Here is a 27,359-nt window from a genome sequence, read left to right as displayed (position 1 = left end):
GGAGAAAACCACGATTTTGTTATTGTTGTGATGCAAAGGAAAACTCCTACTCCTTATTACATTTGATTTTTAGTAGCCTCCAACCTATAGGGGGCTACTACCTCAATTTTTTTGCAAGCTACAACATGCAAGGAAGCTCCAACTCCCATATGTTTTCTACAAGCTACAACCCACAAGAGGCTCCTACCTCAACCAACTACAACTGGATATTTATCAAGCCACCACTTGAAAGGAGACTACAATCTCCTTATACAAACAAGAAACAACAATGTGTTGATTTACATGGTCATAAATTCTACATACCTCCATCTTCATTTCTGCCTCTTCTTCCCTTCAAATTTGCATCACATAAGTTTCATATGTGCCAAGTAACTAATGCATAACACCTCAATTAGCTCTCACACATTCTTCCCCTCTTCCTTCTCCTTGCCTTCCAAAATCACATCTTTTATAAAGATATTTTGTCGGCTGTTTGTATTCCTCATAAGAATATGAGGTGAGCAAGCTTGACTCTTTGCCTTCCACTCAGTTGTTTCCAAACTCTTCATATATTGAATATTATAACATAAATAAGTGCTCCACCACATATTATTTCAGCCATCTATAATGATTAGGTACACCAATATCAACATAATGCCAAAAGTAACATTATAAGATTACAACTCATGCACATAGTGCAAGCACTCTCTAATGCAAACAATATGCACACAACATATGAAAGCAATGCAAGCACATGTATGCAACATTCACTCTCCAAAGTCATCAATATGATCAAAGCCATCTTTTCTTCATGCCATTGCCTCAATAACCTTGAGCCTTGTCTTGTATTTGCTGTAGATTTTTTTCCTTTGCTTTCATGGAGTCTTGCCTTTGCTGTCATGGAGTCTTGCCTTTGCTGTTATGGAGTCTTGCCTTGCATCACAACAATTTAGCTCAACAACAAATTAGTGTCACCACAAATTCTTCATTAAACAATCTCTACAACATTATCCAAGCATATCACAACTCCTTTATGCTTTTACTTACATCAACTCATCATGACTTATCAAAGCCATCAACACAAGCATCAAGCCATCAACACACCATATGCAAGCATAACTCAAAATGTTTCCTTGCTGCGTGCACCAACTGTGCCATGATAATTTTTTTGTCATGATACTAAGCATATGCAAACATGCCAACATATCACCATGCTCTCCTTGGCTTTGCTGCCACTTTGCTGCTCCTTGCCTTGCTCCTTTTCATGCATACCTTGATACTCCTTCATACCATGCTCCTGCTCTTGCATACCTTGCTACTCCTTTTCTTTTGCTGGCTTTTTTCCATCAATGACAATAATGCCATCACATGATTGTGTGTTTGTACGAAATGCACTTAGTCATTTGATATGCGATTATGCCTCAGAATATGTGGTTCAGCATGGACAATAGAATTTGGTGTGGCAGCTTTAACGGTGTTAAGTGGAAACGAAGGTGCAACGTTCGTTGCAGCGACGATGTTGAGAGATTATGCAGCTACAATGACTATGCCTCTTACAAAGTCCAGAGGAAGAGACAACTTCAGAGGAGTCGACCGGCTCGACGACTTAACGTCTTAATCACGATTGTATCTAGTCGTGCCACTGCTGGGAGTGGTGCTGTCAGAACTGTAGACGATTAATTATGCAGCTGCGTTCAAAACCAAGGATGGAATTGACAGTGGTTGTGGCGTTGGTGGTTGTTGTCTGTGACGATGGTAAATGCGGTTAGCGGCGACAATGCTATGGCCTGTCGTGCGGAATAGTGGCAATGGTGGAAGAGAGTAAACCGGGGATCTGGTAGTGACCAAGGCTGCTTTCGCACTTTTTTTTATTTGAATTGATGTTATTTATTTTTTATAATTTTTTTTTAATATATATTTATATTTTTTAGCCTCTTTTATTTTCATATATATATATTGATTTTTTTTTTTTAAATTCTTTTCTTTCTTCTTATCATCTTTTCTTTTCTTTTTTTTAAGCTTGGATTTTTTTTCTTAAATTTATATTTATTATTATTATCTTTTAATATTTATGACTGTTAAAATGGCAACTAGGGCCAAACTCCATGTGGGTCATCTTATTTATGGTAGCTGATATTTTTCTTGGATCCCTCTCATCGAGAGGTGTAGGATTGATCTAAAGATCATCCAATTCCGATAAGCATTCATGGAGTTATGAATTTATTTGTGTTATAAGACAATTCGTTAAGGTCGGCCAGCAAACAAATAAATCCCTCATGTGCTCAACGTTTTAGTATAAAAGGAGATGAATTTATAGTCATTTAGACACACACTTCACTCTTGATTTCTCTCCACTTGTTTTGGGTTTTAGTGGCAAGAGAAATCTAAGAGGATGAAGCCCTAATCGTAGGTCAAGAAGGATGCCCTAGCCGCTGTTATAATGATGCCCTAGCCATACGCTGTCCAAAGAAAGGTCTAAAACGCAGACATGAAGATGATAATGATGCCCTAGCTATATGTTGTCCAGAGGAAGCCTAAAACACAGTCATGAAGGAGATCTGGCCACAATAAAGAGGCTCCTATACATAGCCAAAAGGAGCTCCTATACGCTGCCCAAACCTGCCCTTATACGCTGCCTAAAGGATGCCCTAACCGCAGCAAAGAAGGGAGATCTACCACTGTTTAGGAGAGCTTCTATATGCAACAAGATCCGTTGTCATGTGGAGGCCTTAAAGAGCCCTAGCCGCAAGTTTAGTAGACTTAGCCGCAACAAAGAGAAATGCCCTAACCGCAGCAAGGAGAGACAGCGTAAGGACAACGTGGGCATTCCTAAAGGGGAGGCCGAGTTGCTGAGGTACAACAGACTGTTCTAGGGCATGTTTAAGGGTTGTTTCTAATGCATTGAAGGGCTGGAGGTTAAACTGTAGATGTTTAAGGACTATTTTGTGTGGGATAAACCCTTGTGAAGGCTACCGTAAACCTACAGGATTGCTGTGTGGTAGGCCGCAGGGTATACCACCATAACCAAGGGTAGCATAGGCAAATTTGAGGGCTATTTTGTGCCCTACACCTTCAATGAAGTAGAGAACACCTACACAAGGAGGACCGCAGATTTCAGGGTTGTTTTGTTGACTATTGAAGGACTGTTACAACAGTGTTTGGTGCCCTAACCAATCATCATGGTCACATCAACTAAAATATGAAGAACAACAATATGAAAGAAGCAACAAGACACATAGTGCTGCGCTAGCAATTGGGAAAGCAGCAAGACTTAGTGCTGCAATAACAATTGGGACAACAGTATGGTATGCAAGGTGCAACAAGGACATGGTGGAAAAACAAGGTGCAACAATGGCACATGATGTAGTATAGTGATGGGTACTGTCATGATTGATAAAGCATGATAAGATAGAGCATTGTGATGATGATGCTGCAGCACAGTGAGGTGCAGCATGATGACAAGATGTAGCTGGATGATAGGTGAAGGAGTCACCTTGGAGAATGATCTATGCTCTTATCTAGATAAGTCAAAGTGTTGACTTTTGTTGTAAATGTACTATCTCTCTCTCTCTGTTGAACTATTGAAGATCATATAAGAAGAATTGACGAAGGGTTTCCCCACATTGGGGTTTGTCCCTGGCTAGCGCCACATCTTGTGTCCTCTCTTGTCTTTTGCGATTTATGTTTATGTTCTATCTACAGTTTACTTTAATGCTAATGTGATTGCTAATCTGGAAAAGATATTGAGCTAACTGTGAAAATTAAAATAAATTGCTCTAAGCATAGAACATACCTAAACTTAACAATGACCATGGGCTTGATAGCGAAAAATGGAGAACCTCCAAAAGCTTGTAGTGAAGCGTTTTAATGACAACAAAGTTGATGACTTTTAATGGCCAAAGACCTGGATCGAAGAACGTGGCTCCGATACCAATGTAACGAACAAAGTTCGTCTACTCAGAGGAATGCTCTGATACCAATGTAACAAACAAAGTTCGTATACTCAGCAAAATATTCAGAATGTCTGGTATATAAGAATGTCCATTGTAGGAATTCCGAATGATAATATATTATAGAAGAATATTTAAATACAAGTTAGATGATGATACAAATGAGGGTGAGGGCCTACTTATATACCTAGGCAGATACCTCTTCACCAACGATCATGTCCTTAGGGACATACCTCTTCATTAACTAATTACTAGTTAATTAATTATTATTTATTATTTTATTGTTTACATTATTTGTATTATTTTATACATATTTTATTCATAACAATATAAAATAAAGAATGCAAAGCCTTAAGTTGAATTGTAGAAAACTTATCTAAACAAAATAAAAATGTGATGAGTGAGGTTGTGTAAATTTTAAGCATGCAATTAAAATGGAAACCAAGAAAATGCAAAAGTTAATCCACCCACATGTTTCTCTCCCTAAATGGAGAGAAGGGATGCCATGGGTAAAACCCAAGCTCCCACAAAAAAAAAAATAGATCTTTTATTAGTTTTTTATGATGAGTAGAAAGCCCCTTAATGGGATGCCCTAAATATAGAAGGAAAAATTACAAAATAGGAGTCTATAGGAACCAAGATCTCCTTCCAAGAAGTGGCAACCACAATGGCCAATGAACAACCCTTGAAATCTGAAAATTACAAGTGTCCAAAGGCCCACAACCAAGCTATTTTGCTGCTGTCCAAGATTGCCCACGACCTCCCTAAAGTTGATGCTCAAATGATCTTGAGGTCCTACAACAAATGGTTAGAGTTTCAAACTTTAGCTTCCTCAATCTTGTCAACACAAAGGGTGAGCATAGTCCATAAATAAATTTGAATTTTCTGCAAAACCCACACTCAAACTTAGTGTAAAACGAAGAGGAATGTTAGCAAATATTATCTACATATATTCTACAAAATTTAGACTAAGGAATAGGAGAAAAATTCTTGCCTAATCTCCAACATGCTCTTTAATAGCAAAGTAAAATCATTATTAGCACAAGAAATTGAGACAAATCATTTTAAATGAAATTGGATTTTGAAACACAAGCTAAAAGCCAAGGATCCCTGCAACACGAAATATTAAGATGAGGCATTGGGAGGTGAAAAATGCGAGTTCTTCAATGAACTTGCTCAAGAGTGGGATGATTCTTCCAAGAATTTCTCCTCACGCTTGAAGCTTGATCCAAGATATGTCTCTACACAACTTCAAATACACATTAGATCCACATGTGTTAAAAGAAATACAATGATAAAAAGATCTTGGAGATTTATTGGAACATGAACTAAAACTTTCTCTATCTAGAGCAAACTCTCAAAACCAAATGCCAATGTGGGATAACTACACATTAACAAACCTCTAAAAGCATAATGGAAACTAATGAACACAATAGCATAAGTAGAAAATGAAACACAATGATCAAGATATTACCATGCTAAAGAAGAACAACGCCTCTTATATGAACCCTAAAGTCTTTTATTGCTATAGAACATGAGTGTACATGAGAGCAAAACTTTCCCAAGCACAATAACTCGTTTTTCAATGGATACATAGTGAGAGCCCATGGCTCTATTATATAGAAGTTTGGGAGCTAATCCCAAGACAAATGGTGACAATCCCAAAGAAATGGGTGACAATCCTTGTTGTAGCTATTTCTCGAAGGCAATTCTTGGCTGCGAAACTGTGCCGAGAAACCAACTCGACCAAACTTTAGGTTCAAGCTAGCTCTCGAACTAGAGGGGGCTCTCTCAAGTGTTACGAGACTTTTTTTAATGCTGTTCACTGTCACTGGACAACAACTTATGAAGCAGAATGACTAGATCTCTGCCCAAAAATAAAGTCCTCTCTTGCTGAGGTTTTATCAAAGTGCCAACATCCAGTTTTGACAGAATAACATAGCTTCAAAGAGTTTGGTAGAGGAATATAAGAGAAATTAGATAATTGAGTATCCATACTGAATACTCAATCAATCAGATTTAGTAGATGCATATATAAGACTTTTTATAGCCAAACACATATACATTCAAGAGATGAAAGAAGACAACAATTAAATGGTGCAGAGGAACTGTTTTAAAAAGACTATTCAATTAGCTAGTCTCCATAATGATGATAACTTTGAAGTGGGCTGTCAAGTTGGTTGATACTCAAACCTAGCCTTACTGTAGCTCCTATGTTACCTTGAACATATGCAGAAATCCACAAATAATAGCTCAAGTCAAGAGGTTTGACTTATCCAAAAGAACAACCAACCAAAAATCCAAAATAACAACCAATAGCCAAATCTGGTCAAAGTCAATGCCTGGTCAAATTCACCGGTAGCAAAAACAATAGTCAATGGTCAACAATCGATAGTCCTCCAATTGATCTTGGTCAATAGTGAAAGAGTGCAACCAGATCAACTGGTCAAAGTGCCCCAAAAACACTCCAAAAATTCTCCTTTCCTATCAAAGTCAAAGTCAAAGGCAGCTCTAAAAATCCTAGTTGCAGATCTGAAGTTAACACAGTCAAAGTGCTCGAATTGCCTCAGTTTTTGTGCCCAAAAGTCAATAAAAAATGGTCAAAACACCCCTAGTCAACGTTGTCAACACCCTGAAATAGATCTAAAATTCGACCAATTTGAAAGTAACACTTTTCCTTCACACGTGTGAAAGATTCCCTGCAATTCCTGGGCTGTACGAACCAATCAAATGAGGAGAGAGAAGAAATGTGTTGAGATGAGATGCCAAATGAAGATGAGGTCACTTGTATTTATATGTGATGGAGGAGGGCTAATTTGTCCTTAGGCTGACCTTGACAATTTTGACATTATGGGCTTTACTTCAAAAATATAGTTTCCCATATCCGAATCAAGTGCTTCAAAGGTCAAAATTGGTCCTCTCAGAACGAGGAATCTAGTCCCATGATTGGAATTTGTCATTGAGCTACCAAATTAAGATCTCATCTCCTCTCGTCTCTTAAAAGAAGAATAATCCACGACTGACGGTAGGGGAGATTTATTAGATCCCCCAAACCCTACTAGTCTTCAGTTCAAGTTCCTTCATCTTGACCGAAGAATGATGTCTCGATCTAAAGAAGAAGAGTCATCATAAGGGAAATGAATTTGCCACCCTATATCCAATGACAATAGGCAGGATACTCCTTACCATGAAAGGTAAGGATCACAACTATCCTATTGTTCATTGATCTTCACACCTTGACCCTCAAGAATCAAGTGGTAGAACACTTGCATACTTTTACTTGAGGAGGATACCTCTACCTACCAGTGGTAACGATCACACAAACCCAAGTCTCTCCTCATCCATTGGCCAGATGGGTGGCAATCCCAACAAGCCCAACTTGTGGGTAGGATGCAAACTGGGATATACTTTCAAGTCCCAGACTTGATGGCAGGGGGGATACCTCTACTTGCCATAAGTGACACGAATCACACACTCCCTACAGTGACAATAGGTAGGTGCTACTTACCATGGAAGGTTTGGATCACAATCTATTTTATTGTGCAGAGTTCCCTCAATCCCAGGAGTTCTCCGACTACATTCCCACCCTGGGAGCTCAAACAGGGGGGAAAGAGCATAGCTCAATGTCCTCGATCAACAGTGACCCTTTCCCAAGAGGGTCACATCCACCAGTCCAAGTTGCTCTTTGAAGACCAAGAACTTCCCTTCTGGCAAAGGCTTGGTGAGAATATATGTTATTTGTTAATTAGTTGAAATGTGATGGAGTCTCATTGCTCCTCTTAGCACCATAACCCAGATATAGTGATATCTAATCTCAATATGCTTGGACCTGTCGTGGAACACAGGATTCTCTGAAAATCGGATCCCACTCTTATTGTCGCAGTATATCATAGTCGTATCCAGTACCTGCTCAAACAACTCTCCAAAGAGCTTTCTCAACCATACTTCCTCGCAACCAGCCATGCTAGTACCAATATCCACAACCTCAGTTGTGTTAAGAGCAACAAACTTCTTCTTCCTCCTCATCCAAGATATCATGGCAGACCCCAAGCTAAAAACAAAACCCTAATGTGCTCTCCCTGTCAACAATATTTCCGACCCAATTAACAGCAGCGTATTCATGAAGTATATCTCGATCCATCATCTAGGCATATAATGGGCATTCTCTCTCCCTTATCATCTATGGTGGATTCGTGGTGTCTTAGTGATACGTTGCATCAAACCTTTATTACATTGCCAGTTATATATGGTCCTCCTTGGAAGCTTGTACACTTTCAACACTTTCTAGAATAAAGGAAATATTATTTCTTTGATTTTTATTTTAAGAGTTGGAGCTAGAGACTCTATAAGAGCAGCTCTCTTACTTCCTTTGTAATATAGGACTTGGGAGACTTCTCTGCCTTGAAGCTTAATGATAAATCCCTTGGATGTGCTTGGAGAACCAACAATTTTTTATGGGTGAGGATGTTTGTATATCTTTTTATTGGTTTTCCCTTTACCGTTCAAATAGCTAGAGATATATTTCAGGAGTTAGAAGTTAGTGTACTTCTCCCATCTTCCATGTGTTGTTGTCATTAGAACTTTTCTCATGGGTACATTTATTTCTCTAGTCATGGATTGAAGTTTCTCTGTCTCATACATGGTGCTTGGTAGATCTAATATCCTCAAGTATTGGGTGTTTTCTACACACGTAACATTCTCAGGACAGTTTTGCAACATTAGGCAGCAAGGAAAATAGCACTTTTGTTTTGAACTTTTCATCCAAATTGTATCTTTACCATCTTTAGAACAACTTCTAGTTTGAGCCTTGTTATGACCTTAATTGCTACTCAAACTCTTGGTGAAGGAAAGGTCTTAACCTTTGTATAAGAGCCTAGAAGCAACTACTAGGCAAGCCATTATACAGAAACTATAGTGCAACTATGAGGCAATGTTCTTCATAATGCCGTTGAGGAGGTCATTAGTCCTTGCTGTATAGTACTGTATTCCATCATGCTCTGATGTGATTTTATCTGTAGTGTCGGAGTACATTACAGAAACATGTTTACCACCCCAAAGCATAACAAACATACAGCATTTTAAAGAGGTAAAAAAGGAACACAAAAAAAATTTGATAACATAATATTGAGACGAAACAAAATTTGAAATAATGTAATAAATGAGTTTAACAGTAATATTAAAAACTGATGTTTGGGATTGACATTATCATATGATATGTAATAAAAGTCAAAAAGCTATATATATATAGACTTGCCTTGTTGCAGTTGACCTTTCTGACATGAAGAACTAATAAATTGTATTAGTATGTGACCGACAAAATCCAAAATGTACTGACTTTTTTGAAATTTCAGGATAATTTTGTGGCTGTATATTATAACAGCCAAATATTTGTTATGAACACTAAAATGAAGCCATATAGATGTTTATGTAAATTTCAAGTACATTTCTTTCAATCAACACATTTTCACAAGTTCTGCTTTTCTTTGGGGAAACAATTCAAATGCCCACATGCAGTGTTGCACGGGTTCTTCTACCCTCTGCAACTGTTTCTTCTGCACCTCTGTCCTCATGACCTATTCGTTTAGAAAGGAATACTGCTGTATTCATTCACCTGTGTTGCATCTGTAGACACTTCGATCTAACCCCTTGTAACACTGCATATGTCAACTGTGTTTTCTTGTTCTATGCTTTCATGAACCCTCGAGAAATCCCATTCAAGATAATTTACTTCATAAAACGTTATTGCAAGCATGGGGGATATGGTGGTTCAAATGCTTAATTATAGGCATTTGTTTTGGAGTTCTTGCAGGAACGAGCTGCTCAAATCGTGAATTCTTTAGCACAAAACAACTGGTCTTCTTATTGTGTCATCACCAGGGGAAGATTTGAAAGCCTTTGTGGAGGGTTTGAAGAAGCTGATGTGGTTATGAGCTATTTTATAAACTGCAGAAGAGCTCAATACCTTCGAATTGAAAAAGATGAGCATATTGAGGTATACACACTTGCTTCTTACTATAATATTGACAAACTGTGATTGGATCAAAATGCAAATAAAATTAAAGATAGTGAGAAAATCTCATCATGACAATTTTTTTAGCTGCCTTTGTTCATGTTACATTGAGTACCTTACTTTGGTTTTGCATCGCAGGGTGTAAAAATATCTTTGCTGCCAGTTCCCGTAACAAATGTTTCACAGCTGGATTACAATATGCTGTATCTGCATTGGACATTGGATAGTCTTCAAAAACAGCTTGAGGTCATTGATAGGCGCTGTGAGAAGTAATAGCCACATCTTTGGCCTTTGTCATCATTAATAGTGGTAAAAAAATGGAAGTTCCAATATTCACTTTGCTCCTAAGGGCTAGGAACACTGCACAATTCTTTGAGACTGCTGTTAGGAACCAGAGTCAGATTAAATTAATTATTAGACAACTACAGGGAGCTCGAGTTCATATAGATATATATATATAGTTGTTTTACCTGCTATTTCACAATGTTAGATACTAATGAGTCTGATCAATCCACTTAGTTTGTCAATGCTATTCCCAAAAGCAGAAGATCTTATTTGTAATTGGAATGTCTGAAACAAACTATTTAATTTACAGTCACTGAAAGCATATATACGATGGCTTTAAACTTTAAAGATAGAATGGGGTGCCTAGAGTGCAATTATTGTAAAGATAAACTGATTTTCATCTTATGGATGGCAAATATCGCATAGGTCAAAAAGTCTGGCATTAATAGCAAATAAGGTTGGAGACAAGCAAACTGCTCTCAGACATGTGCGGTACCTGAAGATAGGATTAGATGGCAAAGAAAAATGCACAGGATTAATGTATAAAGTAGAAGTCGTCCTTGGGATGATTTCCGATGCTGAATCAACAAAGAAGGTAAAAGCCATAAACTGGATAATTCTTTAAATTTTCTTATGTAGATTTTTTATTTGATAAGAGAGAGGCATTCAATTGATTTGTCAACTTACTGTATCAACGTTGAGTTTTGGAAATGATATTGTCTAGAGAGCTTGCTAAAGCTTTGGTTATGATCATATTTCTCAGGTTAGTGAAGCTATTCAGTTGGGGGCACGATTAATAAAGGAAAATGGAATTGGTGTTGAAGAAGTCCATGCGTGTTTACAGGATCTTGATGAGACTATAGCTTCACAAAAACTGATAGAAGATTCCTTGGGTAAGTTTACTGCCATAGCCATTCACTTTGTGGTTAATTTAGCTACTATTATTGAATGCAATTTACTAGTTGCACACTGCCATAGTTGGGATCATATAACATGAACTAATGATGTTTTAAGTCAAGTTTGTATCAAAAGTTCATGTACATGATAATGATTCTGTCTCATGTAAGCTGTTTTTGTTTGAGTGACATATCTATTTTGTGTACTTTTCCATTGCTTTTGATCAAAGTTGCATGCTGCATAATCACATTTGGATATTGCCAGCCTCTGAATTTGGAGTTGTCTCAGACTTAGCTGCAAAACTTGTTATTGACTTGGAGAAACTAATAAGAGGAAAATTTTCAAGATTTAATTTAAAACATATAAATTTATGCACAATAATGGAAATACAAACATTTAGGAGCATATATGCAAGATTGTCATTTTCTATTGCTTGTAACTGCCCAAACAAGCAAAATCATGTCAAGATACATAAAATAAAAGTTTCGAGATTTACGAGTTATCAGAATTATGTATACACTATTGCAGATTCACAGTAACACAGATAGTAGAAAAATTGTCAATTTTCCAAATGTCAGTTTCAGATATAATGTCTGATGCAGTTATTTTACCTTTCACTGAGTAAATGGTTCTTTTTTTGGTTTTCTTGCAGTAAATAAAATATGAGAACTACAAACAGAAAATTCTCTGGCATGTAGCAAATAACAGTGGAAATTTTTTCTAAAAGTAACCCAGAAAAATCAAACATGATAGCAACAAAAAATAACACTCCAACCTCTCATCATTTAATTTCTGAGAGTAATCATGGGCTTCCTAACCAGTGAAAATGGCCTTCAGAATTTACAAGGAAATTACAACAAAATGTGAGATAAATTCTTCTAGCAAAATTAGCAATCCTCTCGGCCTCCTCAAGCTCCTGTGCATTCACAAAAAATATCACTGGCTGTCTCACTCGTGTGCGTATTTGCTAATTTATTCAATGACAGAAAATTCTCTTGCTGTCTTTTTCCTTCTTCCTCAGCCCCTGTGAATCTCGCACAAAAGCATGCAATATTACTCTTGCGAATTATTCATAAAATCTCTTTTTGAATCTCTCACTTGTATCATGTCTTCATCCTCTCCCTTACGCTGCTTTTATAATTCTCTATTGACCATATCCTTAATCTCCAAAGTGATTGAAGGCTAGTATTAAATCCTAGATTTCTTTGATCAACAATGGAAATTAGATCTAAGTCACTTAAATAATTAATCATTTATCCTTACAAAAAATATTAGCCCAAAGTTTACATTAATCAAATAATTAATCTATTTACTTTTCCTAAGTTAAAACTTAGGAAGGAGACTATATTAGTTTCTCCTCTTGAGCAACCACTTAAAGAGGACTTCACTTCCACATGTTAAGACACCAAGCCTATGTGGAAGACCTTCCTAAGTTTCAAAATTCAACACTCCCTCCTACCAAAGAAGGGATTCCCCACCACCCCTAGCTTGTCCCTGTAGAACACAAACTTCCCCTTCACTAGGGGCTTGGTGAGAATATCTGCTACCTTCTGCCATGTGGAAATGTACTGCAATCTCACAACAGCTCTCTGGATCATGTCTCTGATGAAGTGTTAGTTTATGTAGCTCAGACAGGTGTTCTAGTCTTAGATGGTGTCTATGAGGCTAAGGAACACAGTGGATTAATTTTCATGCTTGAAATAAGTAAAATTTGACTTGAGCATGAAACGCATGCTTGAAAAATAAATAACTCTTAGCATGACAAAGAGCATGATAGTAAATATAATGAATTTATTAATCATGAAGATCGACCATAGTTACATCTTTGAATGGGTTCCACATAAAGCACTAGGCAAGATGACACCCGAGGATGCATTTACAGGGAAGAGGTCATATATTAGTCATTTCAGAGGTTTGGCAGGCTAACGTATTGTCACATTCTAGGAGATAGACGTTCGAAGCTAGATCAGGCTGCAGAGAGGGGATATTTCGTGGGGTGTAGCGAGACCTCTAAGGCATATCAAATTTTTATTGTAGGGGCCAGGAGGATTATAGTTAGGAGAGATGTCAAATTTCTAGAGGACAAGGCATATAGGAGGTCTTGTTGACCACTAAAGTTGCACGTAATTTTTTTTTGAAGACTCCATGCCCAAGGATATGTCAGAAGCATTCATGCACTTTCAAAGTTCCAGATTTCATCAGGGCTTCTAAGCTCCTTTCCTTCTCTCTTTCTTCATTCAGTCCTTAGATTTCGTAACCCTACGGGGATATTGTAAAATGTCACTAGCATGATGAATAAGGCCATGTAATAGGCCCAGGGTGTTGGTACTCAATCAACAAGTGAGTACACCTTGGAGTGTTTTTTTACTTGGTTAATTATTCCTGCGTTTTAGTGGCGAATAATTTTCTAGGTTTTTTCACTCATTGCATACCCCAACTCTGGGGTGACGACTTGAAGGTTGAGCCCCTAATGCATCTTAGCGTCTAGAGTCAATGTATATTACCATGCTAGGTCATGTATTTAATTAATTAGCATGCTAGGTCAGGGAATAATTAAAAATTTCTCGCAAAACGAGATTTTTAAATTAATTTCTATGTAATGATGTGAATAAGTGGCCTTGGGAAATGTGTAGGGCATGCGACTACTCGAAATTCATCCTCAAAACCTCAACATTATCCTGGGGCCCACTTTGAGTGTCAAATAACGACTTATAACCTCTCAAAAGCCACATTTTTGTAATGTTAGTGGTAAAACTGAGAAAAAATTAAAAAAAAACTGAATAATCCGAAAAATTTATAAATTTTTCCAAAGTCAAAATAAGTCAAATTTTGACATGGAAATTATGTGGAGAAGCAAAAGATGATGTGGCGGCCATGTGCGGTCCACCACACAAGGTACAACAAGTCAAAGTCAAAATGCCAATTAACCAAGTCAAATGGTCCAACATTGAAGTTCATGAAGCAACGAAATGTTTGAGTTTCAAAAGTTAATATAATTTAAATAATGGTGGAATTAAAGTGCAAGGCATGTTATATAAAGCTTAAGCCTTAATAAAGTGAGGACCCCACCTCACTATAGTCTACGCATAAATCAACCAACAAAGGATAAATACACACATGCTTAATGAATGGTCAACACAGCCAACACGGTTTCCACGCAACAACAAAGGAATATCAACCCATAAGTTTGATGAGATTTTTTTGAGAAAATTGGGGGGTCTTGTCTCTACTCCTCTACCAATGCTTCACACTTGTACGTAGCAGATTGCTACAACCCCTGTTAGCAGCTTCTACGAGGTTCTTCAGAACAATCTTACATGTCGTCTGCTGGCAAATTGTTGGCTCTTTTTCAGAGGTGTCACTCCTTTGTTTGATGGTTGAGGATTCGTTGGGAGTTTGTCTCCCTTAATACCTACTAATGTGCACACATGGCAGCTCAACCAACTCGTACTACTTGACTCTGTGATATGTTGTCGCTTGAGGGAGTACGCATGGGCATGGAATTTTTCAGATGCTTGGTTCTCACACTTGGCTGGGCTCTCACCACTTGGAATTAGACTTGGTCTTGGGATCTTCACCATCATTCCACTTGTCACTTGATTTTCTCTTGGGATTATCTCCCATTTTCCTATTGATATGAGCCTTCGGCTCTCATTATGTAATCTTGATACGAGCTATTGGGCTTGTTACCCACCACTTCGTGGGTGATATCCCTAGGAGAAATTTTTCTCCATGATGAGCCTCAACCGACAGCCAACAACCCCTTGATGCCTCCTACTAGCTCATTGTGCCATTTCTCTACCACCTGAGCCAACCATGTGGTCCCTCACCCACCTGTATTGATCGTATGTTTGAAGGTGGGCCTCCCGAATCTAAAGGTATGTCTTGTCATTTGGTAATTGAGTATTGGGTTTACTTATCATGGATACTTCTGGGTATGGATTGATGGGGGGATTTGGCGGAAAGAGTGGGCTTAGTTTGTGCTCTGTCCCCTTGATCTCTTTTGGTTGTTACCCTTGGATCTTAGTCCCGTGGGATCTCCTTCATTGATTATTTGGTTCTAGGGTGGTACTACTTGGGAAACCCCGATTTTGGATGTGTTGTCCCGCTCCTTTATCCAAACATATCACTCCCTTTCCACCCACTATCCCCCTCGTTCATCTTTTCTCCCCCTGGGTCCACATTCCCATTCTGGATCCACATAGGGCTAGCCTCCCTGTCCCCTTGCCCCACCTTACGTCAGGCCTAGAATGATGCTTCGAAAGTTGAATTAATTAAAAGAAAAAGTGAAAAGCACAAATGGCCACATTTAACAGGAAATTGTACCACAAAATGCAAAAGATGGCTAGGACAAAAATAATTAGCACGTGGGCAAAAGCCATTACATGAGCTCTACCCCAATCATTGGCCATCTCCTTGGTTCCAAAGGCCCTTGATGAGCCTCTATCATTCAGGAACCCCTAGAGGGCAATGAACCACCCTACCTCAAAAGGGGTAATCACTGCTATATTATACACATCATGCTCTTGTCCTTTGAGCCCCGAGCAGTTAATTAAAAAAAATTCATAAAAGACAAAAAGCATATAAAGAAGGGTGGAAAAATCAAGGCTGGGGCACCTCATGTACCACGACTACTCCCTCTTATACATTATATACCCAGGTGTGGGCTTCCCCTTATCTAGCTACCTCGATGCCCCATTATGTGGCCCAGGGTTGACTCTCTCATTCCCTATTCCATCTCGTCTATTTCTCACTTTGCACCCCATTTGAAGGGTGTACCTTGGACATACTATCCCCTCTAAGGGCTGAAACCACCTAATAAGGTACTTGGCTAACCCCCTTTGGAGTTTGGAGACATTAGCACATGCCAAAGCCCACTACGGAAGGGCATGCCATTATGAAGTGCCCACTTTGTTATCCATGGTTTGTAAGCTCCTTTACCTGATTATTCTAATGACTGATTGTACTGGAAGCCTAGGGGACACATTGGATCTTATGCAAGATTGTAGGTGGTTTCCATTTGGGTTTGGCTTCCCTATATGGGATCTTGACCCCCAAAGGTCCACATTGGCACATGTAGGGTGTGCATAGAGAGCCATGGGTCTTCACAATAGCATACAACATTCCATAGATCTTCATGGATGTTCAGAGATTGCTAGCGATCCACTTTTGGGACGATGGTGACATGATTGGTACACTATGCCCAACAGGCCCCCACAAGAGCCCCACACTCTTGGCAGGTGTCCCAACACTTGTACGATGTCATGGAAACATTCATTCCACCACCTGGACCATTGCAGAGGATCTACAGACATCTCCGATTCATATGGAGACCCATGGGGTCATTGATGTGCCCTCAGACCCACTGAGAGCACCACAGGTCTACTACTTGGAGAACAAGGGGCCACCCCCTTGTCCATCATATTCCGAGGAATTTATTCCTCAATATGGCACTTCAGGATGTTATTGAGCATTTAGAGGGCCCTATGACATGCATACATTATTCTTGTGAGTCTTGTTTTTACATTATGAGCTAGTATGGTGGGCTTGTCACCATTAGGGGTTATTATTTGCACATTATTTTATCATTAGGGGCCCATATGCTAATTCAAACTCCTTAGGAGGCTATATATTGATGTTAGATACATTCATTTGTATCATCACTTGACTTGGGATCTCTCTAGTCATAGAGAATTTTCACACTTTTTCCTTGGTGGATATTTTTGGAGATGGATGAATTTTGATGTATGGATTTGGGCTATTTCTCTTGTCTTGGAGCTTTATTGAGCAAATGAAATGCTAGTTGGATATACTCTATAACGTTGTAAGTAAATTTTGATGTTATTACTCTTGTTGCTCCATACTGCTAAAATTAGGGCTAGTTACTGCATTATCGAAATGTGGAATTGAGCAAGTTTTGGCTAATTTAAAGTATGGGCCAATGTTATATGAATGAAATGTCCTAGAGATTTATTTATCTTGAGAAGCTTGCATCATTTGCTTTGAAGTATAGATGCTTGAAGGTCACTTTTTTTTTCTCTCTCAGCTTTGGACGAAGTTGACTTTCTGGGCCTCCTTGATCAAGAAACCAAGTTCTTACTCATCATTATCCTTGACTCCATATCCCCAAGTGAACTAGGCATTGATCTCTCAAAAAGGGTGATCATTTCAACCCTCTTTTAACCATTTTCCCCTTTTTCCTCAAGTCTAGCCCCATTAGGTCACCTAGGGCATCAATTTTCCGAGAATTGACCCAAGGAAAAAATTCGATTTGCTATAGGCTATTGTGATGGTGGGTCCCCTCCCTCTCCTCCAAATTTGAGGCAATTCTAACTGTGGAATCTCCAGGAATCTCAAGCCCTAGCTCTAGAATCGAATTGTGCCTAGGCATCGCCAAGGCTAGACCTCAATAGGATCAATTCAACCTTTTGAAGAAGGTATTCTTGTTTGGTTCTTTCCCCTCACCTTGTCTAGGATAGGAACACCATTGGTTGCTACATCCTATCCCCGAACCTGGGCTGGGTCCACTTGGTCCCGTGTGGTCCCACTTCTCATTAAAGACTATTCGTCAAGGACCATTTGGGAATCCAAGTTTCCCAAGGATTATAGGGATTGAGAAACTTGTTCATAAGCCTATCCTTTCTGCCTCAACCCTCCAATCGTCACCCCTTATCCCTGGTGGATCAAGTCCCTTCCTGAAAGAGCAATCAAGCTCCATTCTTCACTCCATCCTTGGGAAAGGGTTTTCATGGTCACTTCTCACCTATCCATTGACATATACTTTACAAGTGAATCCCTACAGTACCTGGACTCCTTCCATCAGTGAAAGTCCGTAAAAAACAGGGAGACTTTGCTGTGGTGACAGTGGGCTAAGCCTCCACAGTTGCTCTTAACCTAGCAGTTGCCCTCTTAGGAACCCCTTTAGATCTCCTGCTAGTTTGAGTGGTAACAGGGCTTAAGGAGACTATGCTGGATTGTATACTTGTTTCCAATTAATACAAAAGACTTTGGGGTTACTTTTGAGGTGTTATTCTCATCGTGTATGGTAATATATTGATATTCTTGCTTTCTTCTTTCTACTCATTTCATTATGCTGTTATTTCCATTATGCTTTTCAAGTTGTGTTGATGGATAGCTATCTTACATTAGCATAAGGTTTTTTTTACTTGCTCTAGATAGAGAATGTTTTAGTAGATGTCCAATCTATCTCTAAATTTTTTTCATCATTACATGTGATTAAGCCCATATGGATCTAATTTGTCTATGTGAAGTTGTGTAGGAAGTCTTCCTTTGGATCAAACTTCAAGCATGAAGGGGAAGTTCTCAGAGGAACCACCCCATTCTTGACATACTCGAAGGAGAAATCACATTTGTTAATTCTCAAAGCTTCATCTTTCAATTTATCTTGCAGGGACTTGTGGCCTTAGCTCATATTTCAAGCATATTTCTTTCAGTATAATTCTTTACTTCAAATTGTTGTGCTTGTAAATGTTTATTTGCTACTTAAGAGCTTGAATGATAGCTAAGCAAAGAATAGAGTTCTCTCATATTCTTTAGCTTAGCCTTTGTAGACTATATTGTACATATACTTTTGCAATTTTCTTGATTAGTTTCATAGCTAATATTTGGTTTATCTTGCAAACCTCTCTAACTTGTTCTTGTTGCAACTTGCGGGATTTATTGTTTGAAATTTTTAACAAGTTGTTTGTAGGACCTTGGGCTCTCATTTCAAAGCTAGTGTTCAAGGAGGTTGTGAGCATTTGAGGCTCCATTTTGGCAAAGCCGAATTCTCTTTGAGGGCAACACTTTCTATCTAGGTTGTGGGCTTAAGGAGGCCTAGCCTTTTTCGCTTTGTGCAAATTTCTCTGCTCTTCAAATCTGATTTTTATATGTAAAGCGAGGCTCCAAATTTTCAGATTTCAAGGCCTTTCTTGTTGGAAATAATACTGAGAGGGGGGGTGAATCAATATTATCTAATCAATAATACTTTTTCATTCCATACTCAGATTTATATACGCTACTTCAGTTAAGTATACCCGCGTATATACGCGACTGTGTCTATTGCAACTAGCGTATAACCATTAAACTCATGATTCAGTTATGTGATCTTCAATGGATGCATCAGAACATTATTAGCCATATTAACAGTCAACAGTAGCAGTAAAACAGATAGATCAACACACATAAGCAACACACATGAACACCATGATATAAGGTGGAAACCCAATGTGGGTGAAAACCACCTGCTGCAATTCGTTTCTATCTTCCTTTATTAAGAAACTTCTTTTACAATGTACTGGTGCAGTCCTTTACCAGCACGCAGGCTACAACCTGCAGAAGGCTACAACCTTCTCTCGTTCTCCAGACTCTCCTGGAAGGGAGCTCCAACCCCCTTTGCTCTTGTACTAGCTAAGATACTAGTACGTAGGCGCCGGCCTACAATCTTCTCTCCTCCGGGTACCATGTTTCATACATTTTCAGACTGGATACTCCTGAAGCACAACACTATAATCTGAAGGCCACGTTTCATCAAATTTTCATACTGGACCCATAACTATCATTGAAGCTCAAAACAATCACTACTAGCATCATCAATTTCTGAATCACTGAAACACTGAAACCCTGTCAACAACACAGTCACCAGAACACAGAGCAGACATAGAACTCTGCAATAACAATCAGAACCAACTGTATCATCAAAATCATGCATCAGAGTGCATACGCTACTTGGAAGTGCTGAACCTGCATGTGTATGCAACTTCATCAAGGTGAACCAGCGTATATGTCATTAATTACTTATTCATAACTTCGCTGCACTTCCTGACTTCAGACATAACCAGATCATTACATATACAAGGATAATATATGTGTTAGCACCCAGATCTAGTCCATCAGATCACATAAATATGAGTCATTATGATCTTGATCCATATTAGTTCTCATCCATCAATACACAATCATCCAACCAAGATATGCAGAATACTGACACCAATAAACTGTCATCAGAACTCATCAACAGTCAGAACCACCTGTAACTTCAGACATCATAGCTCAAATGGTATACGCTACTACAATGAACCAAACCTGCGTACATACGTGCTTACACCAAAGCCAACCCGCGTACAGATCTATAAATATTCAAACATGACTTGCAGCAATTTCAAACTTAAGATATACCCAGTTCAGATCATTACATGCGTCAGTATATAGATCTAGTATAAACATAATCAATCATAGAGACAGTTTATTTCAAACCATTTGATCTCGATCTATCCTTAGATCTTGTTCTCCATCAACTGGTGAGATCCCTCCTTGGCTCAGATTAAGCAATGCATCATCAACCCATAACCTGCATACTGGATCTCATACTTCTTCAGATATTCAAGACTTTTTCAATACATTTGCCTAATGATCTTCTTCTCCTTTTATAGTCTTAGGCCTTGCTCAATACCACGGTCCAAAACCATAATAAATCAATACCATGGGCCCAATACTTGGGATCAACACTTCTGACGAGACACCATGGTCCAAAACCATAGGTTCAAATACCGAGGACTAACTACCACGGACCAAAAGTAAGTTCTCCAACATATACGTGCTTTTCCTTGCATGAAAGTGCGTGTATACGCATACGCGCCTTTGTAACGTATAACCCGCTTGTATACGCGGCTTGGTCACAATGAACCTGTGTATATGTATTTTCTATTCATACTTGTAGTCTGATCATCAATTCCTTGCTGCTAACCTTCTGCTCATCAGTTCCTTGCTGCTAACCTTCTGCACTATGATTTGTCATCTGTGTGATTTGCCATCAAGGACAACACTTGTCTCATAATGCCAACAATCTCTCCCTTTGGACTTGATGGCAAAGCTAACTTGTCACACTTAGAACTTGATCTTCTTATTCCTTTGAGCTGTCCTGCATCCCATGCAGTTAGCCACATCTTTAGATTCATCTAGTTATATGTAAGTGAGATGTTCTTCTATGAGAGGGTTGCCATCAAGTACAACACATGCATCATAATGCCAACATTTCTTTGGCCTCATTTGTATAAAATGACTTGTCAAGGAAAAGTTCTTTGCCTAAGGTTTTCATTATAAAGATTTCCCTTGAGCTTGGTTGAGGCTAAGTCGCAGGAAACGTTGGAGAAGGGTCCGTTTCCGGCCGGAAACGAAACGGAAACGAGGAAACTCGTACCGTATGGCTTGGAAACGCGTTTCCGGCTGTACTGGCTCGTTTCTCGAGGAGGAAATGTGGCCAGTACGGTCGGAAACGTGTTTCCAGGTCGTATGACGGAGTTTTCTCTTCTAACTTGACTTTTTCTTGTATTTTTTTTTAATTTTTTCGCTTCTAATTTTTTATTGGGTGACTAAAATATCTTTTGGATGCCTCTCAAGTTATAAAAAAGAGGATTTTTTTGAGTGGGGCAGCCTAATGTTCAAGCCTGTGGCCCTTGTGTTGATATGTAGTTCATGGTAATGTTAAATTCTTAAAGTAAAAGCGACATCCGCCCTCATTGGATTTCATATGGAGACGTAGAATTTTAGATCTCACTCAAAATCCAGCAGACTTATCTGTTTTTTAGGATTTCAAGATTGGGGGGATTGCAATGTTTCCATTGGATTTTGTTATGTACTAGGGTATGGAACTTGTATTTAATCAAGAGAACCAAGCCCTCTATGCAAGGGAGACTCCCAATAATTAAGAGCATGTAGGATACTAGGGTATGGAACTTGTATTTAATCAAGAACACTAAGGTCGTTCAACTATGTAGGAGGAGACTCCCAATCAAGCACGAGACAAGAAATTAGAAATTTCTCGTGGCTGATTTTGGATATTGCTATTTTCATTATGTGATTATTCATGAGTAAATGTGATGTAAATTTAGAGACTTATAGTTTATGCATTGACAATTGACAATTTAATCATAATGTAATAAATTAGAATGTATCATATATGCTTTATGATTGCACATATTTCTTAAATGTCTTAATATATATATATATATATAGTGTTTCCCTGTTTCCAAATTTTGGGGGGGGGGGGGTCACGTTTCGTACCCGTGCCTGTTTCGGAAACTCGTACCCGTTTCCCCGTTTCGTGCAACTTAGGGTTGAGGCCTTTAAGAGCTCTCATCTCCTTGTAACTAAACTAATAAAAGAGTGATTTCTTTTTGTGGGAGCTTGGGAATCTTTCCCATGGTATCCCTTCTCTCCATTTAGAGGGAGAAACTTTATTTGTGGATTGACTAGTTTTTTAGTTAGTTGCTCTAATCTCACTTGCTAATTTCATTTCATGCATGATTAACATAGCACTCATAATCTTCTTATTCTAGCACATGGTTTATTTTAGTTTATATTTTGCCATTTCCATTTGCTTGTGCAGTCCATTTACAGTGTATGCAAGTTTTGATTTGAGCAAACAAGTATTCTATTCTGGAAAATTTAAACTATCCTAATTTTCTCTACAAGTTCATGAGAATATTGCTTCAATACTTTAATCAATCCATGTTCATATGGCATTTTGGTCGTTGATGGTTATTCCTTGAAATATCTCTTGTGGCATTTTATTTGGGGCAAATTTACTTTATTGCGAGAGACATATTTTGGAACTTCTGGTTTTACATCAAGCTAATTATCTCACATTTCATTTCCATTGAAAACAATTGGTGACATTTACTTGAATATTTTCTCTCATTACACCTTTGGAAACACTAATGTTCACATGCATCTCATTTAGGCACCCTTAGTGTTAATTTACATATTTAATTAATTTACCTCCAAGCATAAGCTTGGTTGAAAGACTTTTTAGGGCCCTCTCTCGCCCAACTTGAGGAACATACCCTCATTTTTGGTTAGCATGGTGACCTTGTAATCGTCAAAGCCATAGTCTTTGCTGCGCAAGAGGCATCGGGTGGTTGGATATTCCCGGGGAGGTATCATTAATACAACTTCAGCTGTCTTTTCTTCGATGTTCCTCAACAACTCACACTAGAGACTTGTTTCAAAACAATTGAGAGAAATGTTACATCTAGATAGACATGTAACTTAAAATTTACCAAGATAGTTGCATTCCATATTAGATAGATCACACATCATTCTAATTTACTCACCTTAAAGCACACTCTAAATGTACTTGCAAATTTACTGGTTTCATATATTTGTCATGATGGATAACCTCATTATTTTCTGATGTAATAATCTCTTGTTATTGAGTACTTCTTTTAGCAAGTGCAACATCTATTTACATTTTGCAAATAATATTTTTTGGATCTTTTGAATCTCATTTGCAAGCATTGTCTATCTTTTAAATAATACTCCTTATTTTGCACGTAGTGTGGATTTTTCATTTTGCAATATTTATTTTATTTTCTAAGTTGATATCTTATGTACTTGATGTTTAACTCATGATTATGGGATGATATTCTCTTTTTACTTGAGCATTTATTTAAAAGTACAATATTTCCATCTTGCAAGTGATATTTCATTTATTGCTCTAACTTTTATTCCTTTTGCAGGATTGTTTGTCATCTTGGAAATTTCTATTTGAGCAAGTACATATTATTTATTTGAGGAATTATTTGTTTAAGCACCGGTCTATGATTGTATTTTTGAATGAATCATTGAATGTTGCTCATATATATTTCATTACTTGTTCATATTGTGGAATCAAATTGATTGTGATAAGCTCTTCATTCATTTTAGTCTCCTAGAAGCTCAAATTTCCTTTAATCAACCTTTTTTAGGGACCATCCCCCTTAGCTTTATCTAGGAGAGAGCTTTAACAGAGAGAGTTGGGAATAGGTGACAACCCCATCTCTTAGTTTGCCACCAAGTCACACCTTGTGGGGTTGAGGATTTTTCCCACATAAACCTAGGTGTGCAAGCGAGGCAACAAGAAGTCCAAAGATTTTCTTGTAGCTGATGATCAGAGTGAGCACCCAACAAAAGCTCCTAAAGTTAAGCAGCAGGATTCGGGACAACAGAGCATGAGTATAGTGACCAATACGAGCACTAGCTGAGGTACAAGTGCTCTTGATACTTCACAGAGTATGGAGCAACAGATCAAGGAGATGCATCAGGGGGACATAGAGGTGGATATACCATCTTGTATAGTTGGTAAGATGAATCGTGAGGTTCAATAGACACTCAGGGATGCTCAGGAGTTTGTGGGAGCTCCTAAGATGGGCAACAAGCAACAAAGACAACCAGAGAGGTAAATTGGCTACATGGTGGTGGTCAGTTAGTTGGTATATAGTGAGCCTTATAGCTATCAAGAGGCCGCACAACAAGTGTGGGGAGATGCGATGGTTGAGGAGTACAACTCAATCATGCAAAATGGAGGTAGTACCTAGACCGATTGATAGAGTGGTGATTGGATCACACTGGATCTATAAGATCAAACATGGTGCAGATGGCAGCATTGAGAAATACAAGGCAAGGTTCGTGGCCAAGGGTTCTCTTAGAAGGAGGGAATAAACTATGAGGAGACATTCACTCTTGTGGCCAAGTATACTTTTATCAGGGTCGTGATCTCATTAGCAACACTGATGGGATGGCAGATCCATCAGATGGATGTCAAGATGACATTCCTAAATGGTGAGCTGGGGGAGGAAGTGTACTTTGAGCAACCAAAGGGCTTTGTAGCACACAACAGAGAAACCCACTATGCAGGCTAAAGAGAGATTTGTACGGGCTAAAGCAGGCTCTTGGGGAGTGGTATGAGCTTATTAACAGATACTTGCAGGGCATGGGCTTCATGAAGAGTGAGAGGGACGTGGACCTCCATTACTTGGTGCTTGGGGGTGAGGTTCTCATTCTTGTTTTGTATGTGGACGATTTGTTTTTGATAGGTTCACTGGGGCTCATAGAGGAGTGCAAGAGGGATCTTGCAGTAGAGTTCGAGATGAAGGATTTGGGGTTAATGTACTACTCTCTAGGCATGGGCGTGTGGCCGATAGATGGGTAGATTTTCTTTGGACAGGGGAAATACTGCATCATAAGGAGATTCAAGATGGGGGATTGCATAGCCATGTCTACACCCATGATCACGAATTGGAGAAAGGGAGATACATATGGGGAGAAGGATGTAGACCCCACCTTATATAGGTAGTTGATTGAATCTGTCATGTGTGTAGTCAACACCAAGCTAGACATCTCCTATGCAATAAACTCTCTCAATTAGTTCATGGTAAAACCGAAGAGAGTGCATTGGACAACAACTAAGCATGTGTTGAGATATTTGTTCGACACTATTGAGTATGGCATTTGATATACTCAAGGTGATGGCATTTGAGCCAGGATGGCCAGCGCAAAGGAAGGGCTGCCTTCCACGCAGAAAGCTGGGGAACTGCCGAAACAGCCGGGAAAGTTGATGCAATAGGCAGTAGTGCTGATGCAGAACCTTAGAGATCTCCACGTAGGCCCACGTAGTTACTGCGAAGGGGCAGTGCAGTTGTAGCTGGGGCCATCCAAATTCGTTGCTGGATCAGCGGAATTCTGTCTGGTGAAGTGAAGTAAAACTCACTCAGGTTCTTCGCCATTGTATTTCTCTGTCACTGGTTTGCCAGGAGGGCAACCAACATTTGTATTCAAAACTTCTGCTTAATAATAGCAAACCCTCAGAGCTGCTACACTGGACTTCCCGCATTGGGTTTTTCCGGGGACGTTTAGTCCAAAAATAAGTGTGTCCTTTGCATGGTTGTCTCATTTATTTTTCAGTGCTTGATATGTATATTGGTGTAGGCTGCAATGTATTTGCATTAATATTTTCTGAATATTTCTGAAAATAACTTGTTAAATGAAGAATACAAGTAGGTGATGTAAATCAATTTTCTACAATAGGATTTCTGGTTTGTTAGATTCATAATTTTTCACATGGTATCAGAGCAATTGTAGATCAAGGAGGACTAAAGCCATCGATGAAAGGACAGAGGAAGATCTTTGCTGAAGACAATTGTCCCGAGAGACAACACAGTTTCTGCTCGAGAGAGCAGAGGAGGGGTGACACAGTCACCAAGGGAGGCTCACGCAGAGCCTGATTGAGTGATGCTGTTGCTGTAGAGGGCAACACAGTGGTTACAGGTCCAACGCAAAGACTGTTGAGTCTCGTTTTTCTGGTTGCCGGGGCTAGAGGTTCAGCACAGACTTCATCTGGAGTTGCTGGTGGGGTGCTAATTCTGTTGGTGCAGAATAGTACCTAGTGGCGCAGAAGCAAAGTAGAGGGAATAAGTTCCTCAAAAGATTTCTTGCTTAGAAATCTAGATCTAGTGCTGAGCGACAACAAAGAGAGATCAGAGAAGGGTGCTTCGACAATAGCTGGCAAAAGGATTTCTGTGAATGAAATCGAAATTCAGAGGGAGCTTGTTCCTTAGAGGATTTCTAGCGCCAAAGAAATCCAAATTCGAGTTTTTTTGGGGCAGCAACGAAAGAGGGAGAAGAGAACAAATTTGACATTCATTTGAGCAAAGATGGCAGTTAACGGACTAAGGGATCAGGACAGGTTGGATGGAGCATCCAACTTCGTCATCTGGAAGGCCAGGGTCCTGACAGTTTTAGCTAAAAATGCATCAAGGATTATGCTTTGAAGACAGTCGCTGTTTCGGTTGATGCTGATCCTCTCAAGAAGTATGAGGAGGCTCAAGCTAAACCAAAGTGCATGATCTTGGACGGGGTCAAGGATCATGTGATCCCACATATTGCTGAGAAGGACACAGCAAGGGAAATGTGGGAGGCCTTGACCACATTGTACGAGGGAACTTTCGTTCAGCAGAAGATGTTGCTTGAGAGTTAGCTGAGACAGTTTCAGATGCAGAAGGGAGAAGAAATCAATCCCTTCCTTCTCAGGTTGCAAGGGATCCGTGACTAGCTAACTTCCGTAGGGGCTACACCAGATCCTGAATTTATGGTCAGGACTGCCCTGAATGCAGTCACTGAAGACTGGGAAACCTTTGTCCAAAGCATCTTGGGCAGGGCTTCTCTTCCCAGTTGGGAGGAGATGTGGGTAGCTCTTCGACAAGAAGAGATTAGACGATTGACCAAGGTGGAAAGCAACAATAAAGGGATCCGAGTCAAGAAGGAGGAAGAGGAGGATGCAATTCTTGCATCAACAGGACAACAAGGGTTGCAGAAGAGAGAAAAATGACATATCCAAAGTCAGATGCTTCAGATGTGGAGAAATGGGTCATTTTGCCACACAGTGCCCTCGGAAGAAGGGCAAGGAAGAGAAGTCTGACTCA

At 39.1% G+C, this 27,359-nt stretch overlaps 1 protein-coding gene across 2 annotated transcripts in view; it reads left to right on the top strand.

Annotated features, from left to right (window-relative positions):
- Positions 1-27,359, top strand: part of LOC149247548 (SNF7 family protein) — a 207,602-nt gene that overhangs the window by 161,808 nt on the left and 18,435 nt on the right. For both annotated transcript variants that reach the window (XM_089458248.1, XM_089458247.1), the window contains 4 exons: positions 9,739-9,921; positions 10,078-10,208; positions 10,651-10,819; positions 10,988-11,117. In XM_089458248.1, the coding sequence (XP_089314374.1) occupies positions 9,739-9,921; positions 10,078-10,208; positions 10,651-10,819; positions 10,988-11,117 (613 nt within the window). The remainder of the gene's footprint in view (positions 1-9,738; positions 9,922-10,077; positions 10,209-10,650; positions 10,820-10,987; positions 11,118-27,359) is intronic.

This window comes from Pinus tabuliformis, chromosome 7 (assembly GCF_031772625.1).
Source record: "Pinus tabuliformis cultivar Carrire ecotype Pingquan chromosome 7, CPIR1, whole genome shotgun sequence".
NCBI lineage: Eukaryota > Viridiplantae > Streptophyta > Pinopsida > Pinales > Pinaceae > Pinus > Pinus tabuliformis.
The sequence above is the reverse complement of the archived record's forward strand: the minus strand, read 5'-3'. Positions and strand labels throughout refer to the sequence as shown.